This window comes from Netta rufina, assembly GCF_964035555.1.
Source record: "Netta rufina genome assembly, chromosome: 16".
Lineage (NCBI taxonomy): Eukaryota > Metazoa > Chordata > Aves > Anseriformes > Anatidae > Netta > Netta rufina.
Window position 1 is genome coordinate 15,974,894 of NC_140140.1, and position 22,165 is coordinate 15,997,058.

A 22,165-nucleotide genomic window follows, 5' to 3' on the forward strand; every position below is an offset into this window, starting at 1 on the left:
GCATGCTGTGGATGCGGGACCCTGCCCGGCCACCCCATCCCCGTGTCCCCAGTGTCACCCTCTGCTTTCAGCCAAGGCCGCCTGCTTTTCGGCACTAATACCCCCATCCGAAACGCAAACGGGATAAACCTCCTGGGCAGTGCATGGGTCCAGGAGCAGAGCAGACCCCAAGCAAGCTCAGCTAACACTGCTGGTGATGCTGCGGCAAGCACCTCAAGGGGGTCCCAGCAATGAGCAGCCCGAGCTGGGGGCATGAGCTGCTGGATAAGCCCCTCTGCTTGGCACCAAGCGATGGTGCCCTGGGAGCTCCTTGGGCCTCTGTGCCTCTTCCCTAAACAGAGTGGAGCTGCAGCCCAGGGAGCTGCTCTGCTGCACAACCCAGCAGCTCCAGCTGTGGCTCTGGCACCCTCCGTGCCCCTGCGCCCACCTTGTTGCTGCCAGCACGGCCACTGGTGGCCACCGGCACGCTCTCTCCTCACGACACCCATCAGGGTTGGACACCCGGGCTTTGTGACCTCCTCTGCTACCCACCCGTGCCAGCAGTGACTCCCAGCACTGCCCTGCAGCCGCCAGGAGACCCCGGGGCTGCGGCACAGCTTCCCGGCACCAAAGCACCCTGCCATGGGATCAAAACACCTGGCTGGGTGGGCAGCTCCGAATTTTCTCCAAACGCCAGAAACCTGGCTGAGCACAGACTCACAGCGGGCTCCGCTGTCCAGGCAAACAAGGAAGCGTTTCTGAACAGTAGCAACAGCTACAACTCGGAGCAATACGGTAAATCTAATCTACCCTTCCACCCTCTTTTGGCTTGCGAGTCAGGCAGCTCATTCTTTTTCCTCTCTGGGTTCTCAGGAGAATTCTCTCTGCTAATTTCTTCTTTCCTGTAAACAAACTTCAAATGAAACTTTCATTAGAAAACAGAACACAATCCATTACCAGCGCCTGTCTCAGGACTGGCCGCCTCGTCCCCAGCTCCACGCCACCCGTGGCACGGAGGGGAGCGATAGCGCCTGCCCTGCTCCGCCGGCCCGCAGTCCCTCCTCAAACCCGAGCATTGTGGCCGCTGCCCTCCTCCTTCCTGCTTTGCCCAGCTCTCCAGAGAGATCTTCTCACCCCGCTGTAAAGTCCCATCGCTTTGTTTCCAACGTTCAAGGGACCGAGCGATCAAGGGTCAGGCAGTGTGCGTGCAGCTCCTCTTTTGAAAGGGGAAGTCGGATCCTGCTGGTGCGTTCACAAGCCACACCCAAACATCGGAGCAGGACTCCAGGCACCGCGCAGGGTTTGGAAAAACAACATCCCTGCTCCTCTCCTTATCTACAGTCCAATATTCACAGCTGCTTTACAGACACTCGCAGCCAATGTTTTCCAACTGGCAAAGGCAGACACTCGCATGTGCAGAGCGAACGCTCGGCGTTTCTGTCCCACTTTTCATTCACGAATCTTCAAGCACCGTGTGTGCACTCATCTGCTGAGGCTCTCAACTTTCCTCTGCGTTGGGGAAGTATTCCTCCCGTTATCGAGCCAGAATCCCGGGGTCCCGACGGCTGCACCGGTCGTGCAAGAAGGCAGCAGGCTGGTGGCAGGGCCGGGAGCAGGAGCGAGACCTCCGGACTGCGACGCTTTAATTGCTAGGCAGCGATTCTCCACCAGCAGCTCTCCTTCTTGGAGAACAACCTCCCGTAGCGCGGGCTGAGCAGGGCAGGGGGGAGCTGCTCTTCTAACCGTATCTCGTAAATAAATGCAAGGCTATCGGTAACCTGCTTATTTTACAGCCTGGCTCAGTTTCTCAGGGACTGCCCTGCAAGCGTCTCTCCAGTCCTTTGCACGCCGTGCCTTACGCTAAATATTCCAGGCTCCGGTTCTGAGGATAGTTTGTTTTCTCTTTTCAAGGCCTTTCATTTTAAAACACGTCCTTTCAAGCCGCAGCCTCCTGTCCCGGTCGGATTTCCTTCCGTGGAGCAGGAACCGAGGCCGTGTGCCACGCAACCCCTCGGCAGGCAGCCTCGCTCAGCTTCCCACCAGCAGCAGAAGTGTTTTTAGAGGCAACAAAAGGTGACGGGTGACCGCCAGGCCCATCAGCACCCCACCTCGGTGCCAGCCACGACCCGCCGGGGCACGCAGCTCCCAGCGCCAGCCCACGCGGCAGCTATCAGGAAGGTGGCCTCATCTCCGTCTCAGCAACTGTTTAAACCCGGCCCTCCGAGCATGCCAAGAAGGTATTGAACCAGATTTGACCCTAACTTAACCAGTTCAGCGCAGAGAAAGGCTTACTAATGGAAGATAAACCACTCCGGGGCAAAGACTGGTACCGCAGCCACAATTGCTGTAGTGGTCGTTGCTTCGGGGAGCCCGAGGAGCCCCGAAGCGCAGCCGAGCACGCTCGGCCGTGGCGGCAGCGATCCGTGACCGCGCTGCCCACTCGTGTGCGCCATCCACGCGCCAAACAAAATACCCCGGGCGCTCTTTGTCAGGTTCCGGGCGTCCTCACCGAGGGCAATTTCTGCTGATTTGTACGGGACACGGCAACAATGAGTGTTTGTTACTTCCCAAAAACGGGGGAGCCTCAACGTGGAACAACAAATGGAAGGGGAAGGGAGGATCGCTACCTCCCCCCCTCCCCCTTCGGAGTCCTCCTTCTGGGAAAATCACCCCGAGGAGAGGCCCCGCGGTCACCGAGGGGCAGGATGCTGCCCGGGCAGGGGGCGAGGGCTGTGGTTGCCCCTTCCCCGGCTGCCCCCGCGGGTCGGGCCGGGCCGTGCCGCGCTCCTGCTGTTCAGCGGGGAGGTGCTGAACGCCGGGGTCGGTGCGAGGAGAGGGAGCCGGGCACGACGACGGCTCTGCCCCTGTCCTGCCCCTGCCCCTGTCCTGCCCCTGCCCGTGCTCTGCCCCTGCCCGTGCTCTGCCCCTGTCCCTGCCCCGAGCAGCCGTCGCCCGGCGCGGGGGTCCCGGTGCTCGCCCCCTCGGACGCGCCCCGCTCCTGGGGACCCCCTCGGCGCTTCCTCCTCGCCAGGACCCTGCCGGGAACGAAAGGGCACCGCTGTCCTCCCCGCAGCCGGGGCAGCCACGGCCGGAGCCCGGCGGGGACGGGGGACACCGAGGGGCGCGGAGCCGCCGTCGGGACCCGAGCTCCTCGCTCCCGGCCGGGCCTCGCCCGCGGGGAAGCGGGGACGGATCGCGGCGCAAAGCCTCCGGCAGCCGGGGCTCGGCGTGCGGCGGGGATTGACACGTAAGTAGGGCTTTACCTCGAGGGAGGAGGAGGCTATTTCCAGCACAATCCCCGCCCGGGGCCGGGGCCGGGGCCGGGGCCGGGGGAGCGGCGCGGCGATGGCGGCGGCGGCGCGGGGCCGGTGCCCGGGAATTAATGGGGCCGGAGCGCTCCCACCGCCGCCTCCTCCCACTTTCTTCTGGGCTTTTGTGCTCTTCCGGGGAAGGGGGAGCGCGGGGAAGGACGCGCTAACCTTAACCCTTCCTCGCAGCCCCGCCGAGCCGCAACTTCCCGGGGAAGCGGGGCGGCGCGGCCGCTCCCCCCGGCCTCCTCCTCCTCCTCCTCCTCCTCCTCCTCTTCCACCACCTCCTCCTCCTCCTCCCGGCCCCGGAGTTGGGGAACGGCCCCGCCGCCGGGCCCCCGCCCCCGCCCCGCCCGCCCCCCGCCGCCGCCCGCAGCCCCCGCGCATCCCCCCGAGGGGAAAAAGAGAGGGGAAGGGGGGGTGGGGGGGGGTCCGGGGAGGAAAGGGGGGGGGGGGGGTCCGGGAAAAGGTTCGGGGGGGCGCCTACCTGGAGCGGGGCCGGGGCCCTGCCGGCCTGCGCCAGCCCGGCGGCGCGGCTCGGTGCTCGGGGCGGGGAGGGACGGAGGGACGGAGGGAGGGGGCCCGGGCTGGCGGCGCTCCGGAGAGGCTGACAGCCAGCTGCTGCCCGGGGAGAGGGGCCGGCGCTGCGGAGCGCGTCACTCCCGGCTCCCGGGGGGGCGGGCGGGGGGTGTGGGGGGGGAGGTTGGACGGGGAGGCGAGGAGTAGAGGAGGTTGGGGGGGGGGTGGGAGAGAGAGCGGGGGCCCCGGCGGCCGCGGGAGGAGGGGGCGGAGGCGGCGGGGGAAGGGGAGCGGGGCCGCGGGGGGCGGCGCACCGGGCGGGGGGCGCGGGGAGCCGCGCCTGGAAGAGCACATTGTGGAGGGCCGGGGAGGGCCCTTCCTCCGGGAGGAAGAGACAATGTCCAGGGCCGGGCGCCTGCTGGAGAGCCGCGAGAATGCACGGCTCGGCTCGGCACGGCTCGGCACGGCACGGCTCGGCACAGCCGGGGGGGCTGCACCCTGCTCGGTACCGCACGGCACGGCCCCCGGGGGGGTGCGCCCCGCTCGGCACCGCACGGCCCCGGGGACCCGCACCCCGACCGGGGCCGCTCGGCTCAGCCCCGGGGTTTGTCCGCGTCGGGACCCCGGGGAGCTGGGGTCACCCTCGGCCGTGCCCGGGGGCTCGGGGCCGGACCCCCCCTCCCCGCCTCGTTGCCGGCAGCCCGGTGGGCGCACGGTGCCCAAGCCCCCTCCTGCAGCCCCCGGCGAATCCTTTTGTTCCGGCCGCACGGGGGGGGAGCGGACGGGGGCCCCGCTCCGCGCCCCCGTGGCCGCCTCGAAGCGTTACAGCCGCTCCTGGGGCAGCCCCCCCGGCAGCCCCCTGCCCGGGGCACGGTGCCCGGAGCCCCGGGGGTGCCGCGAGCAGCGAGCGGTGCCCGGCCGCCCCGTCCAGGCTGCGCCCCGGTGGCGGCGGCCGCTGCCCCCCGGCTGCCCGGGGGTGCCCCGGTGGGCACCAATGGCCCGGGTCCGGGTCCCTCTGCCCTCCGGTAACGACTCGGGGGAAATTCCCACCAGACGAGCCGAGCGGAGCCTGCCCCCGCCGTAACCCCCCCGGTACCGGGCCCGCCCGTGGGGGTGCCAGGCACCACCCGCACCACCGGGCCGGGAGGCGCACGGGGCACGGCCGGACTCTGGCCCCTCCAGCTCTGGGCCGGGGGCTGGAGGGTGAAAACGGGGCCCTGGGGGTCCCCTGGGGATCCCCTGGGGTCCCACGGGAGGTGGCCAACAGGGGGGCAGCGGCTGCAGCCCCCAGCCCGGGCCTGCCCCACGCTCCTTCCAGCTCGATGGCTGCTGCTCCTCCCTGGAGCTAAAATAAAATCGTGACCATTTAAGGTGAACGGGAGACGCGTGGACTTCGGCGGAGCGGGCTTTTAACCCCTTCCCATTGCCGGGCTTTGTTTATTCCTTGAGCTCCCTTCGGCTTCGAGCTGGACCGGCACAAAGCTGTTGGGGAGCGGAGGTCCTCGCGGGACCGAGGCGGCTGCGCTGTCGTGCAGAGGAGCACAAAACAGCAAGGGTGCGAGTTTAAAGCCCAGTCACCATTCCGTGCTGCCTCCCCATGTGGACACTTATTTTATACTAAGTGCCCTTGTGTGGGCTAGGTTAATCCACTTTGGAAACGGATTAACCTAAATTTCGCATCGGCAAACTTAGTGCCGAGCAGACGCGTCCACACAGGGAGCGAGGGTGGAAACGCAATTCCACGAGAGCTGCCGGGCAGGAGCCTTTCCCCATGCAGGCTGGAGGTCCTGACCCCAAATGGGGTCACTGCCGCTACAAGTGGGGTCATGAGCCCGACAGAAATGCGATTGTTTGTGCCAGCACTCGGGGTCACGAGGCTGGCAGAAGTGGGGCTCACCGGCGGAAGCGGGGCTGCCTCCAGGAGGAGCTGGGAGAGCTCCGGAGGGCAGCATGTGGAGTTGCCTGCTGGTGGGCATTTTTCTGATTCAAACTATTATGGGGGGAAATAACTGGCAATTAGATACAGAATCGGTAATAATAATTTATCAAGTTGTCAAGAACAGGGGTAAGTGCCTTACGGGATTAAGTTTAAAAAAACAAAAAAACAAAAAAAACACATAATAAACCAGTACTACTGTTATTATATTATATATATAATACACATCAAATATATTATTTATAAGTCGCTTCCTTCCCTCTCTGTGTGTTCATTACTTCTGATCCCTGCAAACCCTTTCTCATGGACACAGACCTACCCGTGCGGAAAACTTGGGCCCCCTGTCAGGCAGCGCTTGCCCAGGCAGGTCACTGCCAATGCCACCACAGCCTGAGCTCGAGGTCTTGACAAGAACCATGCCCCGAGTCCCTGACTGCCCACGCATTGCACAGCTTATCCCAATTTCAGATAATAATGCCTTAAGGTACTAATCTGCCATCTTTTCCCCAGGCAAGGCTCCATAGGCAGCACCGGGGCTGCTGCCAGGTCCAGGAGTCAACCACCTTTCGAAAACTGTAGGAGTTACGTTGCTGATGAGCGTGGGCACAGGGATCTAGTGGTGAGAGCAAGGACTGCACGATGCAGGATCCGGCTATCATGCCAGAGGAGTCACTGACTCATGGGCGACCTTGTGCAAGTCACTTGATGTTCTTGTGCCTCTGGAAAGTAGGTTAGATAACAAACGGGCCCTCCTGCGTTTGATGCTCCGTGAGCATCACACACTAAGAGATAATACGCATCAAAAATGCAAATCTGCCACGAGTGAGGCCTGTAAGGAGAGCGGGGCAAGAAGGGCAGGGCTGTAAAAGCAGAGAGCAGCTGAAGGAGGGCCACAGTCAGGTGGCAGGAGGAGACACAACTTTTATCAACGCTGTATTTTAAGTTATCTGGCACCCAGAGCAGAGCCGGGAAAAAAAAAGGAGAGTAAAGCTTTGGGAAACTTTATTATAGACCAGATTTGTTGTGGGCTGAGGGCTGTATTCCCACTTCTTGGTGGCTCCTTCTGTAGGAGTAACAGTTGTTAGCATCTGGCGTATGCATGAATAAAACTGCCTTTTTTTTTTTTTTTTTTTTTTTTTTCCCTGAGGAGCCAAGACCAAGAGATGGAGAGGAAATACAGCATACTTCAGGGAGTACACCAATCACTGCCAAATAAAGAGGCAAGAAAGGAGTAGTTTCTGTGGATGGAATTTGCTTTCCGTGGAATACAGGGAACCGAGTGTCTGAAGGGCCGGGGTACCAGCAGCCAAGCGTGATCCACTCTCCCCTAACGCTGTTTGTCAAAGCATGAACACACGGCACCAGCAGGGATGTCTGCATTGTGCTAAAAATTGAGACCGACCCTCACAGCTTACCTCTTAGACACCCCAACCAGAACTGAATCGACTGAAACACAACCGACACTAACCCCATTCCCAACCATCCTCAAGCCACGCTGTTTTTTCAGCATCCATCTTTGTGAGTCCTCTGGCTCCTCAGAGATGCACACGCTCATTTTGTGCAGGCAAGCCTCATGATGGGGGACTTAAGAGCCTGTGCAACCAAGCAAGGTGCGAGCCTGCCTGTGCAGGTTTAACAGGAGCAGAAACACAAGCAAGTGCATGATTCAAGGTTACAAAGCTGAACCACACAGCTTCATCTTCTATAATAACGGAAATCATTAATAACAGTTCACGCTCTCAAAGTAGTTGCCATCCGAGCTCTCGAAGAGCTTTATTAGCGAGCGAGACCTCAGAAGTCTCTCTAAGGTATTAGCCCCCTTTTAGAGGGAGAAGGCAATTAAGAAGCAGCCATTTGTGTGACTCGATCAAAGTCAACACGCAGCACGTCAGCAACCGGCTTTGCGAGGCGACGCAGAGCCCCCGGTGCGACCTCTCACGGCTGTGGGAAACCCAAACCAGATCTGAACCAGATCCGTGGGACACACTCTGAATGCTCTCGTAACCCTACGTGGGCTTGGCACGGTGCCCCCATGGAAATGCCTCAGAGCCCCCTTTGCGGGATCCGAACCAAAACCTGGTCTCCGGTTCTGCTGGAGGAGCTGCCCATGATGATTGTCGCCGCACAGGGAGCGGGCAGCATCTTCCTCACAAAACATGAATGTACTTGGAAGAAACGGTGAATTCAAGAAAGAGGATGTGATTTCTGGCCCTATTCACTCAGTATTCCCAGAAACAGGCTATGGAAGCGAGGCTGCCTCAGGCTGCTCGGCCAGGGGGGCCCAGGCCATGGCCAGGCCTGGTGCAGAGGCAGGGAACTGGCTGGGGTACTGGGGGGACCAAGCAGCCCCGGAGCTGCATGGCCAGGGGTCCAGCACTGCTCCTCCAACACACAACTGCCAGCGAGGGAAGGGGAGCAGCAGCACGCAGCCGCTAAACACGCCCGGGGGCAGTGCAGGAGGACAAACCGTGGCGAGCATCGCCAGAATCTGGCAGTGCCGCTTGATTTAACACCTCCTTTCTTACAGAAAATTACGTGATTTTCCTTGTAACTGCCAAGAGTCGGGGCCTTGGCGTCACACCACGTGCGGAAGATGGGAACTGCGGTGGCCAAATTTACCCCAGCCAGCCCAGGGTCTGCTCTCAAATTGGATTGTTTGCATTGAGCATCTAGAAAGCTTACCTGTAATGCAGCTACACCGGGAAAAATACTGTAGGATCCACACAGCTGGAAATAAACGTCACATGTTTTTACCAGCTGGGAACGTCATGGTTAATTCCAATAACAAAAATGAGCTGACCTTCACTGAAAGCAAGCCATTCACAGAAGTTTGAGACCAGGCTAAATGGTTTGATCATCTGACCTCCCGCATCTCATGAGCCATTAAGGCCAAGGATAAAAGTTTTGCTAAACTGTCTTTGTCAGTTAAGAGGGTGAAGGGAAGCAGCAAATGCACGGAATGCTGTTATGATGGCTGGGCCCGCCTCCCCTGCTTCTGCCTGGACAAAGTCTGTCATTTAGGGCAAAATTTAAATTTATCGGCCAAAGCCCACTGCTGCCAGTAGAAGCTGCATCTCCACTAGAGGGCTTTTTTTGCTGATGCAGATCTACCAGCAAGGCTTTATTGCATAAATTAAATCTGTATTTCAGAGTCATGTCTATACCGAACTCGGTATTTTGCATCCAGCAAAACAGTATCTTCTAGAAGGGGAAGGCGTTTGGATTGGGAGATACACATTTGGAGAACCCATCTCTTCCCTGCGAGCTTGTTTCAGTGAATGTTCACTCTCTCTGTGCTAAGAATGTGCCCTTTATTTTTGAGTTTTCCTAAGTTCAGCCCTTAAGCCTTTTTCCTTGTTATGTCTACGCTATTTCCTTATTAAGTTTGTTTGACTTCAAGGTACTCAGAGCCTGCAATCAAATTACCCCTACAGCTCCTTGCCTGGTCAGGCAGACGCAGCTCCTGCAGCCCCTCGCTGCCGGCCGAGCCGCGGGGCAGCCCTGGTGTCACTTTGCTCCCTCAGCAGCTTCTCTGTGGCCTCTCAAAAACAGCCCCCAGACCTGGATGTGGCATTGAAGTCTTGGTTTTAGCAAGCCCAGCTGGGGTGATGCAGCCTCCTCTTGCTGTCCCCATCCCTGTCTGTTCACCCAAGGGTCACGGAAAGCTCTCCCTGTCAGGCCGTGCACCCGGTGCCGCAGCTCTCCCGTCCTTCCCAGCATCACCACTGGTCCCAGTGCCACGCTCCACGTAGGGCTAATATGCCCCTTTCTCCAGGGGAAAATCCGAGGGGATTTTGCTAGAGCTCCAAAGTGTCTTAAAAATGAGTGTCAGGAAACACTGATCTTCGCAAGCTGAGGAAAAGACTCTTGAATGCAAGTTATCTTGTCATGTTGATTTAGAGATATTTATTCCTGGAGATGTTTAACACCCTCTCTAATTACTAATGGACTAGGAAGTACCTTATCATTCTCATGTGATGCAAACACATCATCCCGCTTCCTTCCAAGCACAGAACAGGAATACTTACTGCACGCTTCTGCTTTCTCCGCACATCAATGAACGCACAGCATTTCTTCACAACTGTTCACAGCGCACCCAAACAGCTAAATCCCGGTACCTGGACCTCGCACAGATCTGCCAGACCTGGCTCTGGTCTTCTGGACCACGCGAAAAGAGATGTCTACGATTCTCACTAATGAACTGAGAGACTCAGACCTGCGTTAATCACCGCAATGCTGTCAGATTTCAGAAATCTGCCCCAGGACATTTGCTAGACCAACCCTGCACTGGTCATAGGACGGACCCGAGCTGTGGCTGGCCAGCACCGTCACACAGCCACAAGCCCTGCACTCCAGCCGTGTGCTCCTCCCTGCCCCAGCAGCCTCCAGTGAGCCAGTTCTGCATCCCCAGCATTAGCACGGAGATGGACCTGAAGCAGCAAGGAAGCAAGCACGGTGCCAGGGCAAGATGCATCTCTGCTGTTCTGGTAATACCGGAGCCTTCTGAGACACCCAAGTGAGCAAGCACAACAGCGGTGGACCAGGGAGGAAGCAGAGTGGAAGGCAAAGGGCCTCACACTGCTGACAGTCCCCCTGGCCATGAGGCTGTGTGATCTCCCAGGTCCTGCAGCGAGGCTGGACCCTAACCACCATGAGATGTCAGCTTGCTGTGCACTGGGGGGACCTGAGCCCTCTGCCCCCCCCCCTTCCAGGCTCACTCTTTTGCTTTGGTTAAAATATTTCAATAAAAATGATTTCAATAAAATATTTCTTGAAACTGAGTTTTTATTTTGTAAAGCACTTCACATCCTTGCACTGTCACCCCAGCCTCACCGTGCCGTTAATGGGCGGGTGGAGTGTGTGAGGGTGCAGGACAAGGCCCTCTCCCTCTCAAGCACTTACAAGTCCGTGTAGCAAAGCCATAGCAACAAGAAAAAAGCTCGTGTTATTTCACATCCACGAGCAGCTCCTGCCATTCACTGATTGTGTGACCTTCTGTCAGCAGTCATTGAAGCAACCTTTGAAAATGTTTCTGTATCATTTAAACCCGGTTACTCAGCCCAGACCGAATCTGCCAAGGTAGCACCAGCATCTCCAAGCAGAGGGAGCTTGGCATTTCAGTGCTGGGGTTTGTTCTCCTACAGCGGTCATATTCCACCAGCCACTGTGCACGAGGCCTCAGTGGAAATCATGCTGAACGGTGTGGCATGGAAAATAAATCCAAGGATGAGTTTGAATGAGATAGAAAAGATTGTCTGGAAAATGACTGCAATAAACTCAAATAAGCAATCATTTAAAAATGCTAATATTTATCGTTTGAAAATGAGGTGGAAGGATCATTATAGATAAATATCAAATATCCTCTTTTCATTCCTTTTTGCTGCTAGACTGAAAAGGTCAGAAGTTCAGAGGAGGCTTTAATACCTCAGCAGATACCCTGAAATATGGCAAATTCTGCACTATGTGGCAAGGGTATGGGCCCGATTTTTCTCACACAGGAGAATTGCTATAAAATTGGAGTGAAGGAGGGCCCACAGCCCAGGAGCTCCTGCATGTTCTACTGAACCCAATATAAGCTGCATGGGTCAGGCATGCCAGAATAAATGTACTGACTCAAAATATATTGATCTTCACTGATGTGAGAAAATTATTTGACTTTTGTTCTCTGCATACTTCCATGCAGGATGGTAATTTGCCTTCTTGTTCTGTAAATTCTGCAGGAACTCCTCATTGTATGAACAGCCATGGAAAGAGCTCCTTACTTTACTGTTTTTTACTTTTTTTTTTTTTTTGTCCCTAAGCATAGATAAAATGCTTTCTCTAAGGTTCTTCTGGCTGTGCTTCCTCGTGGAGACACTGTTGCCCTAATACTGATGTGCTTAACGGCAGTAATAAATTACAGTTACATGCACATTTTTTTTCCTGAATAATGAAGTTAAAAGGCCACTTTGGCATAAATTCATTCATTGTTACCCCTAGTGAAGCAAGTTCCTCCTGGTGCTGCTGCATACAAATAATTGCTTTTGGCAAAAGCCAAGTAGAACACAAGTCGGTTGCTTAATTTATTTCTATTAATACCATCAAATGTTAGCGTAGTGCAAGGCGGCAAGGTGGCAAGGCAGCAAAGCTGAGATAGAGGAACCAATATCTTTTTGTAAATTCTGAGATATAAAAACCATACCATGTATATTTGTGTAGTGCAAACAAACTTAAAAAGCAGGGAGCATTTTCACCTTGTTTTTACATTAGTAGCCATGTCAGAATAACTCCTGCCTTTAAAGGACTTTTGCAGTTTGCAAACACCTGAAGCCACTGCAGCGGCAGCTCCCTAACCCTAAAGCTGCCTTGCTGTGAAGAGGGGGGCAGCAGCCTGTCCCCCAGCAGTCCCCCAGCTCAGGGAGCATTCTTGTTAGCAGTACATCGTATCTGCCTGTATAGTGATAGAGCCAGTGCAAACTCCTACAGCAAAATTCAGGGCACACACTTCTCAAAACTCTGAGTTACCGAACCAAAGTTCTCGAAACACGCATCCCTAAACATGCAGCTTCAAAACTCAAGATTCTGTCTGCTAGCTTCCAGGAGATTTCCTGTTACAGAAATAAGATCAAACTGCAAGTCCTGCTTTCTACCTGCAGAAACTGGCACAGGAGTTTAGTTAAGCTTCACAACACGCTTCTCTTGAACAGCGCTTTGGAGCCAAGAGGAATTTCCCTACCAGTAGAAAACGTGTGAGTGGTAAATAAACAAACCTGTCAGACTGTCCTTTACGTATACATCAAGCTTAACTTGAAGGAACCACCTCAAATGCTGAAAAACATGGTTAGCCTCCACAGCCCACTAAGTCCTTAACCTTGGTGGAGAAATGGTTGGCAGTTAATGGCACGTGCATCGGCGGGGGCTGCAGTCACACCGCTCTGCTGGGATTTGCACCAAAACCCAGCAACAGCTCTGCATGAGCCAAAGGAAATGGCAGCCCTCAATCCTGGATGGCCAAACGGGTCCCTGCAGCAGCACCTACCGCAGCCTATCCCCTATCCTGCATCTCAAACCCCGCAGCCCTGTCCCTCGTCCTGCATCCCAAGCCCCGCAGCCTCATCCCGCAGTCCAGGCTGGAGCTGTCCAGAGTTCTGCCTCTGGCCCGGCCCCGCGCAGCTCCGAGGTGCAGCTCAGCCTGCTGCAAACAAAGCCCTCAACCCACTTGGGCATCCAGCACAGGCAAAGGAAAAATTCTGAAACACAGCAGTGCTTCCTGTCAGACATCGATTTGTTCTCAGGCAAGGTTTCACCGCTGAAACGACGGAGGAGCTCTGTGTCTGTCCCTTCAGCTCCCGACAGCAAACCCACGTCTGGCATTTCACACTCTGGCACTGGATTCTCTTACCAGCATCCCCTTAGGTTGCTATTAGATAAACAAATATCCACGGGGCACAACTTCACGGTTCGAGCTATCAGCAATGTTTCCCTCCCCGGCACAATGCAAACTCTTTCATTACTGCAAACTGGCAATAATGCAGGAGATCAGATTTAGGTTTCAGTGTGCTGGAAAGAAGATCCAGCACTGGCTTCCAGTGCTGGTTTGTGGGGAGCGAGTAAAACATGCTTTTCTTTTTATAGACTGTTTCCATGGTGCACAGAGGTTCCCATAGCTAATTCTGCAGCTGCAGAACTTCAGAAAATTGCGTAGCCTGGGCATATAATCCTGTGGCAGCCTGCCCCATCCAGTCCCAAATCAAAATCCAGTGGCCTAATACTCTCATCAACCAACTGAGCCCTCTCCCACTGCGACACAAGAGCGGAGCTGAGCCTCACCAAGCTGCTGACCAGAGCGACTGAAGCATTGGCAGGGTTTCGGAGCCCATCTGCTAAAGCTCCCAGGCAAATAGGAAGGGGTAGAGAAACAAATTCCTATGCACTATATTTATTTTTAAGACAACTTTTTGGAAGAACTGTAAGTCTAAAGATCAAGCAGATTGCTACAAACAATAAGTGCACCAAGTACACCTCAGCTCCTCCCCGCTGACAGGACTGATGCAGCTGTTTGCTTTTTCACAGCCAAAAGCTTCAAGGCAGGCTGCCCTCCCCACTGCCATGCAGCAACACTTGCTGTACTTCCCCAAAGCCATCCCCGCCTGGACAAACCGGACATATCCAAAAGCATCCTCCAAAAATCCCCCGAAAAGCACCAGCCGCCCCCTCTGCCCCTCCACATGGGCAGAAACCCGCTGTGCGCCGCGCGCTGCTCTGAGGCAGGAACTCACCTGCTCCTGCGAATTCATCACCCGCAGCTTCATTTGCTTCAGATAAGTAGAGGTGAGCGGCATGTTGTAGTCAATGATCCCAGAAACCAAAGAGGAAGGTGGTTCGCTCTCTGAAGAACAGAGGGAAAACTCAGTTTAGATGTGGGAGCGCAAACCTGCGATGCGTTCTCATAATCATTAAACATATGTATTTGAAGCACTTAGGATCCCTAACTAGAGCTGGTGCCCGCTGAGCTAAGGTTCCTATAAGAATACGACCCCACCAAGAGGATAATTACAGAACAGATGTTGTTTTGGAAAAAGAAAAAAAAAAAAAGCATTGCTGTCACCTGTGGAAAAAGACTACAGACAATATATAATTTTGCAGCCTACCAAGCTAAAATGTAATAGGAAGAAACTGAGTCTTGCTGAAGTCTCAGAAGCACTTCCATGCAAATGGGATTTATGCAGAGGTTGATGAACACGAATATATTTGCAGCTTGCTTTAGCATTGCAAAGTCTTGCCAATTTTGCCGGGATTCCCTCAGGTAGGAGTTAACATTAAGGCAACTTATTAAGTATCGCTATCTGGTGATGAAGATTATTTTTAACACCCTCATTAAAACACAAACTTAATTTTAAAAAATCTTCAACTTAAATTGTTCCTGTTGATTCCTCTGGCTGCATCATACTGAGCTCTGGAGATCACTCTTGATTCAGACTGCTCCTGCAGATCACTTTTTCTAGCCAGACTAGGCAAGTCCCAGTAAAGCAAATCCTCAATGATTTTTCTGAATTCACAAAGATTTGTCAGCTCTGTCGTCATCACTGTGGAGCTCCCTGCCCAGGACTTGGAGACTGCTACAATTATTTATTCTACCACTACATTTACATGCTCATGCAGTGTGTTTGTTCAAGAGGAAAGTTGCCATTTCCCACAGGAAAGACTGCTGGCAAAAAGAAAGATTTCTTTGCCTTCAGCACAGGGATATGCAAGTGTGGAGAACTGACCCAACCTTCCCGGGCACTCAGAAGGGATGTGCAGCCATCCACGGGAAAGCGAGCTTAAGCAACAACGAAGAAGGATTTCCAGGAGCTGAAGGTGAACTGATGGTGGGAGGTTTCCATTCCCGTCTCTGAATCCCACTGCCTGGCTTGCATTTTCTGGGGTCACCAGTTTCACAGGCACCTTTGACACAGCCCCTTTAACAAACAGCCTTCACAAAATGTTTTACAGCAGCTTAGAAAATCCATCAACCCAAACGTAATGGGCCTGACTCTCAGAAATGCTGAATATCACAAAATCCCCGTGGAACTCAGTGGACCTGAAGACGCTTCACACCTCTGGAAATTTCACATCTATCGTGACTGACTAAGAAATTACCTGACCCAAAAACATATTGTCTGTAACTGAGTTAAACATTGCAAAGTTTTTGCAAATCTTCCACATCCAGAGCCTAGGAAATGCGCCGTGGAAATGTGGTGTTTTCTTTCCAGGTCCTGCTAATTCAGTCCTGGGCATCTGAGGCGTTCTTGCCTCGGCACGCAGGACAGATGGCCGCAGTTACTCAGACCATCACTCGCTCGCATATGAAGGTGCAAAGCTTTTAGGAATGTTGTAAACTCGGGGATCTTGTAAACTAATTCCTCTCCTCTTTTCTCATGGCTGTATATCACCGCTCCCTGTCATGCTTCGACCTACGGATTAATTAGGAGCAGTTCTATGTATACATCAAGCACGCAAAATAAGCCATTTTTCTACTGTGCAAGGACGTTATCTTGTGATAAAAAGACGCGAAATCCCAGCACAAGGGGTGCTTCCCGCAGGCTGGTTCTGCAGTAAAAGCAAAAAAAGCTCCCAGGAACAAAACCTGCCTCCTACACAGCTGGGCTGGGGTCACCAGGATGAGTTTAGGAAAGCTTTGCTAAGAATAACACAGATGGGGCTGCTCTCTCCTTGAAGCCCAGGCCTGAAAGAGGCGAGGCCAGCACGCTGCTCTCCTGCATCTTGCCCATCAGAGCTCAGAGCTGCTGCGTGAGAGCAGGAGAAGGGAGATGAACCTTGGCACTTAGATCTGCCTGAAACCATCCCGGTGTACCCCTGGTATCATCCCTTCAGCAGCAACAAATGTCCTGTAATTTGGGCGACTGCGACAGGAAGAGCTGGAGCCTAAAAATCTTGTATTTGTTTATTTGTTTTAAAGCTAACTGGAAATAAAGAAAACCTTTGTTTTAAAGGGCCTGGAGGACTCCACAGGAACAATCCTCAAATCCTATGTCACAAAAGGGGTACATTGGAATCACTTAGCTCCTTTTGTAAAAGTTAACTATCACATGCCCCATGTGTTGGAAATACAGATGAAACAGGCAGAACGGTTTAAAGTAAAATGGTTTCAATCCTAATTCTGGACTCATATAATTCCACTGGAATTAGCCCTAATTTAATAACAGGGTAAAAGTACGGTGTTGTTCAAAGCTTCCCATGAGCAAGATAATTTTGCTTCCATGAATTACGTGGGTGCCCTGCAGGGTTCAATGTTAGATATGTTTAATTAGGGATTTTTCTGATTACAAATGAAGTGTGCTGAGGCTTGTTTAATGGACAAGAGAAGTAGGAATAGATAGGAATGACTCCAATGCTTCTATCTTACTGAGTTAGAGTTTACATATGTGTGTCTGTGTGTGTTTATGCATGTGAATACACCTAAATAATTTTTCTACAACCCCAGCATTTTTTTTGGTGATTTGCTCCAGATGAATTGTTGAATATGCATTAGTGAAATCAGACACTCTTCCCCAGTAAAAGTTACCTTATCTAATCTACTCTATGTGTTTTCACAGGTACTTAGTCACTATTTAGGTACTACTCAGAGCAGAAAGGTATTTCTGTCCTTCCATTCCTGGTGGATAAGGAGCAGGACTTCTGATGGGTGTTCTCTTCCTCTTGGGCTTATTTTCGAGAGAATTAGTAAGGGGGAAAGCCTTATGGCAGTCATTTTGCTCTGCTTTGCTCAGGACAGCAGATCTCAGCTCTGCTCAAGGTTTCTGCAGCCAGGACCACCCTGGGGAGGACACCCAGCATCTCACCTTCATGTGCTGCCACTGTGCATGGATGGTGCCACGGCTCGAGGGGAGGCACGCAGGGCACACGGGGCAGGACCCTGCCACCAGCAGCCCCTGGAAAGGGGACCTGGCCCCAAATTCCTGGTGCAGCTGCAGCACGAGGGGCAGCACGAGGGGCCCCACGTGTGGCAGATGCAGTGAGGCCAGTGTAAAGGTCGGGCTTGCACCCACAGAGGCCAAAGGCCACAATTTCTCTTGACCTGATCTGGAGGAGGGATCGGGCCCTTGGCAGGCAGGATGGGCAAGGGCTGCAGGGATGGAGCCGGGGCTAATAAATGTCACGTAGGATTATTTGTGAGAGTTTCTAAAAAATATAAAGCAAGCACAAAGCATTTCAGTAACTAGCTATGGATAAGTGGCACACATAATCCACTTAAACGGAACCTCCGGGCTGTCTGTAGGTCTGTTCCTAGTAGTAAACAGTTGGAAATTGGCATTTAATACTAGAAAGTTCCTATTGTTGGATCCTGTGTTCATTTAACTCTGCTCATCTGCTTGATAGGAGCTGCCAGATGATTCTATTTGCCTTAAGAGTTTTGGAATATTCTAATTCTCTGCAGTTTGCTTATATTTTTTTATAATTTTGTTGGGTGAAACCTCTCAGAGTCAGTTTGATGTTTTGCACTTGATGAGGAAAACAAGTTCACAATTCAAAAAAAAACAAAAACAAAAACAAAAACATAAAAACATCAGCTTTAACCATTTACTCTAGAAGAAAACTTGATCCCATCTTACGTACTGCTTATAGCTTTTAGGCCTCAGAGCTGCAGATTGGCTCAGTTTACAAAAGAATCGTAATGAGCTAACTACCACAGTTGCCATGCTAATTGGTTGTATACACAGGCATAATATAACTTTGATTACCAAAACGCTTTCTGTTATCCAAAATGGGATCATGACGTGCATATCTATTAATTACTGCAAATTCCCTCTTTATCAGAAACTTCAGTTATTCAGACATATTCAGTGTCTTTCATTACCAAATTAATAGTTTGAAGGAAAAACTTTAGCTCAAGTTTTCTCAGAGATCTACGCTTCCACCCACATACAGTCACGAGCTGATTGCAGACCTCTCTGCAGAGGTTTCGACCCAAGCTTTGTACAGTTGCCCTGGGGAAGGTGGACCCAGAAGAGGAATCCCCTGCTTGGAAGGAAAGCGGGGCTGAGCAGCCCCTTCCCACTCCCTCTGCTGAAAACAGTGCATAAGCAGAGATAGACAAAACGAGTTTTAAACAATTCTTTAGGCTTTCCTGCAAAAACACGCTGAAAATAGCATGGGTTGGGAAAACCATTTCATACAGACACCTCCCATGAGGGGCAGCCACCGACAGCTCTCCAGTGATGTCTGGTAGGGGATGCTGCCCACTCTGCTAGTGCCATCCCGTTGCCTTTACCTTTGGGCTCCAGTCCGTTGGAGTTGAAATGCATCCTCTTCTGGCACTCGGTGCAGCTCATCAGGAACCTGGTCACAGCTTCTCTTGGGAGAAAGGCATAGGTCTCTGCAATCTGGAGAAACAAAGAGAGGGCTGCATGGCCTGCCTGAGAGCCCAAGGGCCGGGGTGCGGCCGGCACCGTCCCCCCTCACCCTGCACAGCTCAGAGTGCTGGGGTAGGGGCAGCAATGGGGTGCTGCTCCCAGCCCTGCCCTGCCCCGTGCAGCACCCGTCCTGCAAACACGCTTTGGAGGGCAGCCAAGCAAAAAGGGCCAGGTTCAGCCCCCCCGCCCCAAAACTCCTCTCTGCTCCTCCTTGGAATCTGAGAAGAAGGAAGCTACAAATGAATCAAATGAGAAAGTAAGGCCTCTTCAGCTCTGTTTGCATTGTTAATTACCATCGCACCAGTAACCTGAAGAATCCATTAATCTTTTGTAAGGGCAGGTCACTTTTTCCCACAATGACAATCAATTACTGTTAATAATACTTTGCACTTTTGTGACATATTTTATCTAGGGAATTGAAAACATTTTTACAAATAGCAATGAATTAAATCCCCTGAACCTTTGTGGGAAATGTGTATTTTACAGATGAGAAAGAGCTAAGGGTAAATTTTTTAAACTCGGATACCTGAAGTTAAAACCCTATATCCAGACCTCAGCACCCACAGAAGGTACCTGGCTGTCGTGGGCCCCTGCTGTTCCAATTAGTCCCTGCCAGCAGCAATCTTACAGTGCTTCTAAAGACCATGTTTGGGTTATTTGGAGAAAAGATGAGGCAATTTCAATTTTAATGTAAAGATTTCTTCAAGGCCGTTAAGAGACCACGGAGTCCGACCTTCTCTATAGCACCAGGCAGGGAGCTTCACCCAGGTTCTCCTGCAGCCCAGCAGCCTAAAACATCTTCCAGGAAGACATCTGGTCTTAATTGGGAGACATTAAGAGGGTGGAGAGTCCACCTCTCACGTTGGGGTTGGTTCCTCCAGCTAATCACCCATCCTGTTTGGTCTAAGCGACTCGTCCCAGTGCAGCGGTTCCCAAACCAGGGCCATGACCCCAGCAGGGGTCACAGCACTTACAAGTGGGGTCATAAAGCAGACAGAAATTCAATTGTTCGGGCCCCTCCTCGGGGCGGCGAGCCCAGCAGAAGCGGGGCTCACACGGGAAGCGGGGCTGCAACCAGACACCCAGGGAGCCACAGCACCGGGGCAGAGCAGCCCAGACCCCCGCACCCTCCTCCGGCCAGGGGCTTCAGCCTCCCACCTCATTTCGTTAACAAAACCAAAGGTGCAGGAATTCCAAGCATTTTTTTTTTCTATCCTACGGGAAGGGGTGACGTTTAAGTCTTCCTAAATAGATGGCAAATACATTATGGAGGAAGCCTGCTGGGGCAGGGGGGTTTTGTGGTGATGGCGAAGCAGCGCTGGGACCTGGTGCTGCGGTGGGAGGGAGAGACATCCATCTCCACTGAGCGGCAGCAGAGCCCAGTGTTTTACATGCATGCTAATGCCAGATGGGTAGAAAGTTCAGGCAGGGACCTCCTCGTCCCGGCGATTCAAATGGAGGATGCAGTGCCTGGACCTCATGGGATTCTCCTTCTATTTAGGCACAGCCCCACCTAGCTCTGCTGTGGCTGCCTAGATGCCCGGCTCAGCCCCTGCCTCTGCGCGATAATTTATCCCTGCTCCAGCACCAGGAGCTCCCACAGAAACGCTGACGTTCAAGGGCCTGAAAATTGCTGCTGGCAAATGTGGAACCGCGGCGTATGCAGAGAGCTGTCCCTCCGCCTCGCCTGCGGGACCGAGCCCGGTGTCCCTGTCGCTTTTGCTCTAGCAGGCCCTCAGCTCCTGCTGCAAACGTTCAGCTAATTTTAGTGGTACAGTTGTTATTTCTCAGCTGATTTGATGCTCTGCAGAGCAGACAGCTTCCCTGATGAGTTATCTCCCATCCAAACTCCCTTTCTGATTGCCTCCCTCTGGAGGTCAGGGACAAGGGCAAACTCTCCAGTGCCTCTCTAATCAGAAATGCTGGGGAGAGGGGGAGGCAGCTGGGGGCAGCCGAGCTCCCGGAGCCGACCAGCCAGAGCTGCAGCCCCGGGCCCAGGGGGATGCACGGTGCTGCAGGGGGAGCTCGGCCTGGGAGGGAGCCTGAGGGCAAAGAGTGGGACCCCGCTGCTGCCCTGGGCTCCCCAGGCACAGCCTCATCCTTCTGGCTGATGAACTGAAGGAATTAGGGAACGGCTGTCATGGTCCATAGGGCAGGAGGGCACGCACGTTGCAGTGCCAGCAGTGGGGATGCAGAGCAAGGCTGCACCATCCCATGGTGTGGGATGCACACAGACAGCCCCCAGCCCCGTGAGGGCTCCAGTCCTACACCAAGCCCTGCACAACCCCAGGCATCATTGCAGAGAGTGGGGCAGCCTGTGCAGAGCTCTCCGAGCTGCTGCGGGCACCAGAAACGCCAGCTGCTGCCAGCCACTTCTGTCTCCAGGCGACTCAGTCCTTGGGGCTGTGGGATTCAGGAGAGCAGCTCGGATTTGGACAGTAAATTCAGCTCTTCTTTTAACAGGAGAGCCCAAATATTTGCATCGAAGGGCTGTGCAGAGTCAGGAGAAAGAGGGAGCTCCCTGGAGAAGCACACTTCAAGCTAAATTATTCCTGACCTAACTAGAGTGGCTTCAGGATGGATAGATCTGCTTCTCAGCAGCCGGGGAGCACCTGAGGAGACCCAGCTCGGGAACAGCCTCCATTTTCCAGAGGAGGGAGCTGAGCCCTGGGCTGCTGAGGCCAAAGCCCCCGGCGTGGTGCAGAGCGGGGCCGGGCTCTGGCTGTGCCCCAGTCCCCTCTCCTGGCTGCTGCTGCCCTTTGAGGCCCAGCCCTGACATTTCCCTGGGGAGAGGCTGGCACAGGGGAGGCAGATGGCACAGAGCAGAGCGCGGGGGACAGGGTAAACATCCCCTCGCACATCAGCGATGCTGAGCATTTCTCTTTTTCTTTTTTTTCCCTTTTTTTTTTTCTTTTTTTTCCCAGACATGTACGGTTGCCTTTGTATGATTCATTCGGTCTTTCCTCTCCAAGCAGCCGTACTGTTGTGCTGCTGCTGCAGCCCCGCTTCCCGTCTCCTGAGCGCAGCTGCTGTGCCTTTAACCAACTCTTTTCTCACGCCTCCTCGCACAGGCAAGCGGCCTCCATCGCCTCCAGCCTGCAGCCTCCCCCTCCGGCCGTCCCGCTGGCAGCGCATCCCGCTGCCCTGCGCACCCATCCCCTCGCCGCCGGGTGCACCAAGAGGGGTCTCACCGCTCGGTAGGTTTTCTTCTGCCCGGCATGTTTGGGTGCTTTGCCCGGCTCCGACGAGCTCTCCACATGCATGGAGTATATGATGTCAAAGAAATCTTCCACCACAGCCACGCGTTTCAGAGAGATGCCCTCGGGCTCCGACAGTCCATCTGCCCCCTACAACAGTGCAGGCAAGTCGAGTTAGTGTCAGCGGTGGGTGACAGGGGTGACGAGATGGGCCCGGGGCTAATGTGGTTGGAGGGGGCAGAGTCGCAGAGCGCCAGCCCCGAGCCGCCTGGGGCGCAGGGGAGGTGGGGGATAAATTAAACAGTGCTCCGGGGAGGAGGATGCTGTAGC

General features: G+C 54.0%; 1 protein-coding gene across 1 annotated transcript in view; it reads right to left on the reverse strand.

Annotated features, from left to right (window-relative positions):
• The window catches only part of NOL4L (nucleolar protein 4 like), a gene marked incomplete at both ends in the record, with an annotated part of 53,413 nt that overhangs the window by 14,852 nt on the left and 16,396 nt on the right, over nucleotides 1-22,165 (reverse strand). Inside the window, 3 exons of the mRNA XM_084296432.1 lie at nucleotides 14,001-14,110; nucleotides 18,497-18,608; nucleotides 21,830-21,985. Coding sequence (XP_084152558.1) covers nucleotides 14,001-14,110; nucleotides 18,497-18,608; nucleotides 21,830-21,985 — 378 coding nt within the window. The remainder of the gene's footprint in view (nucleotides 1-14,000; nucleotides 14,111-18,496; nucleotides 18,609-21,829; nucleotides 21,986-22,165) is intronic.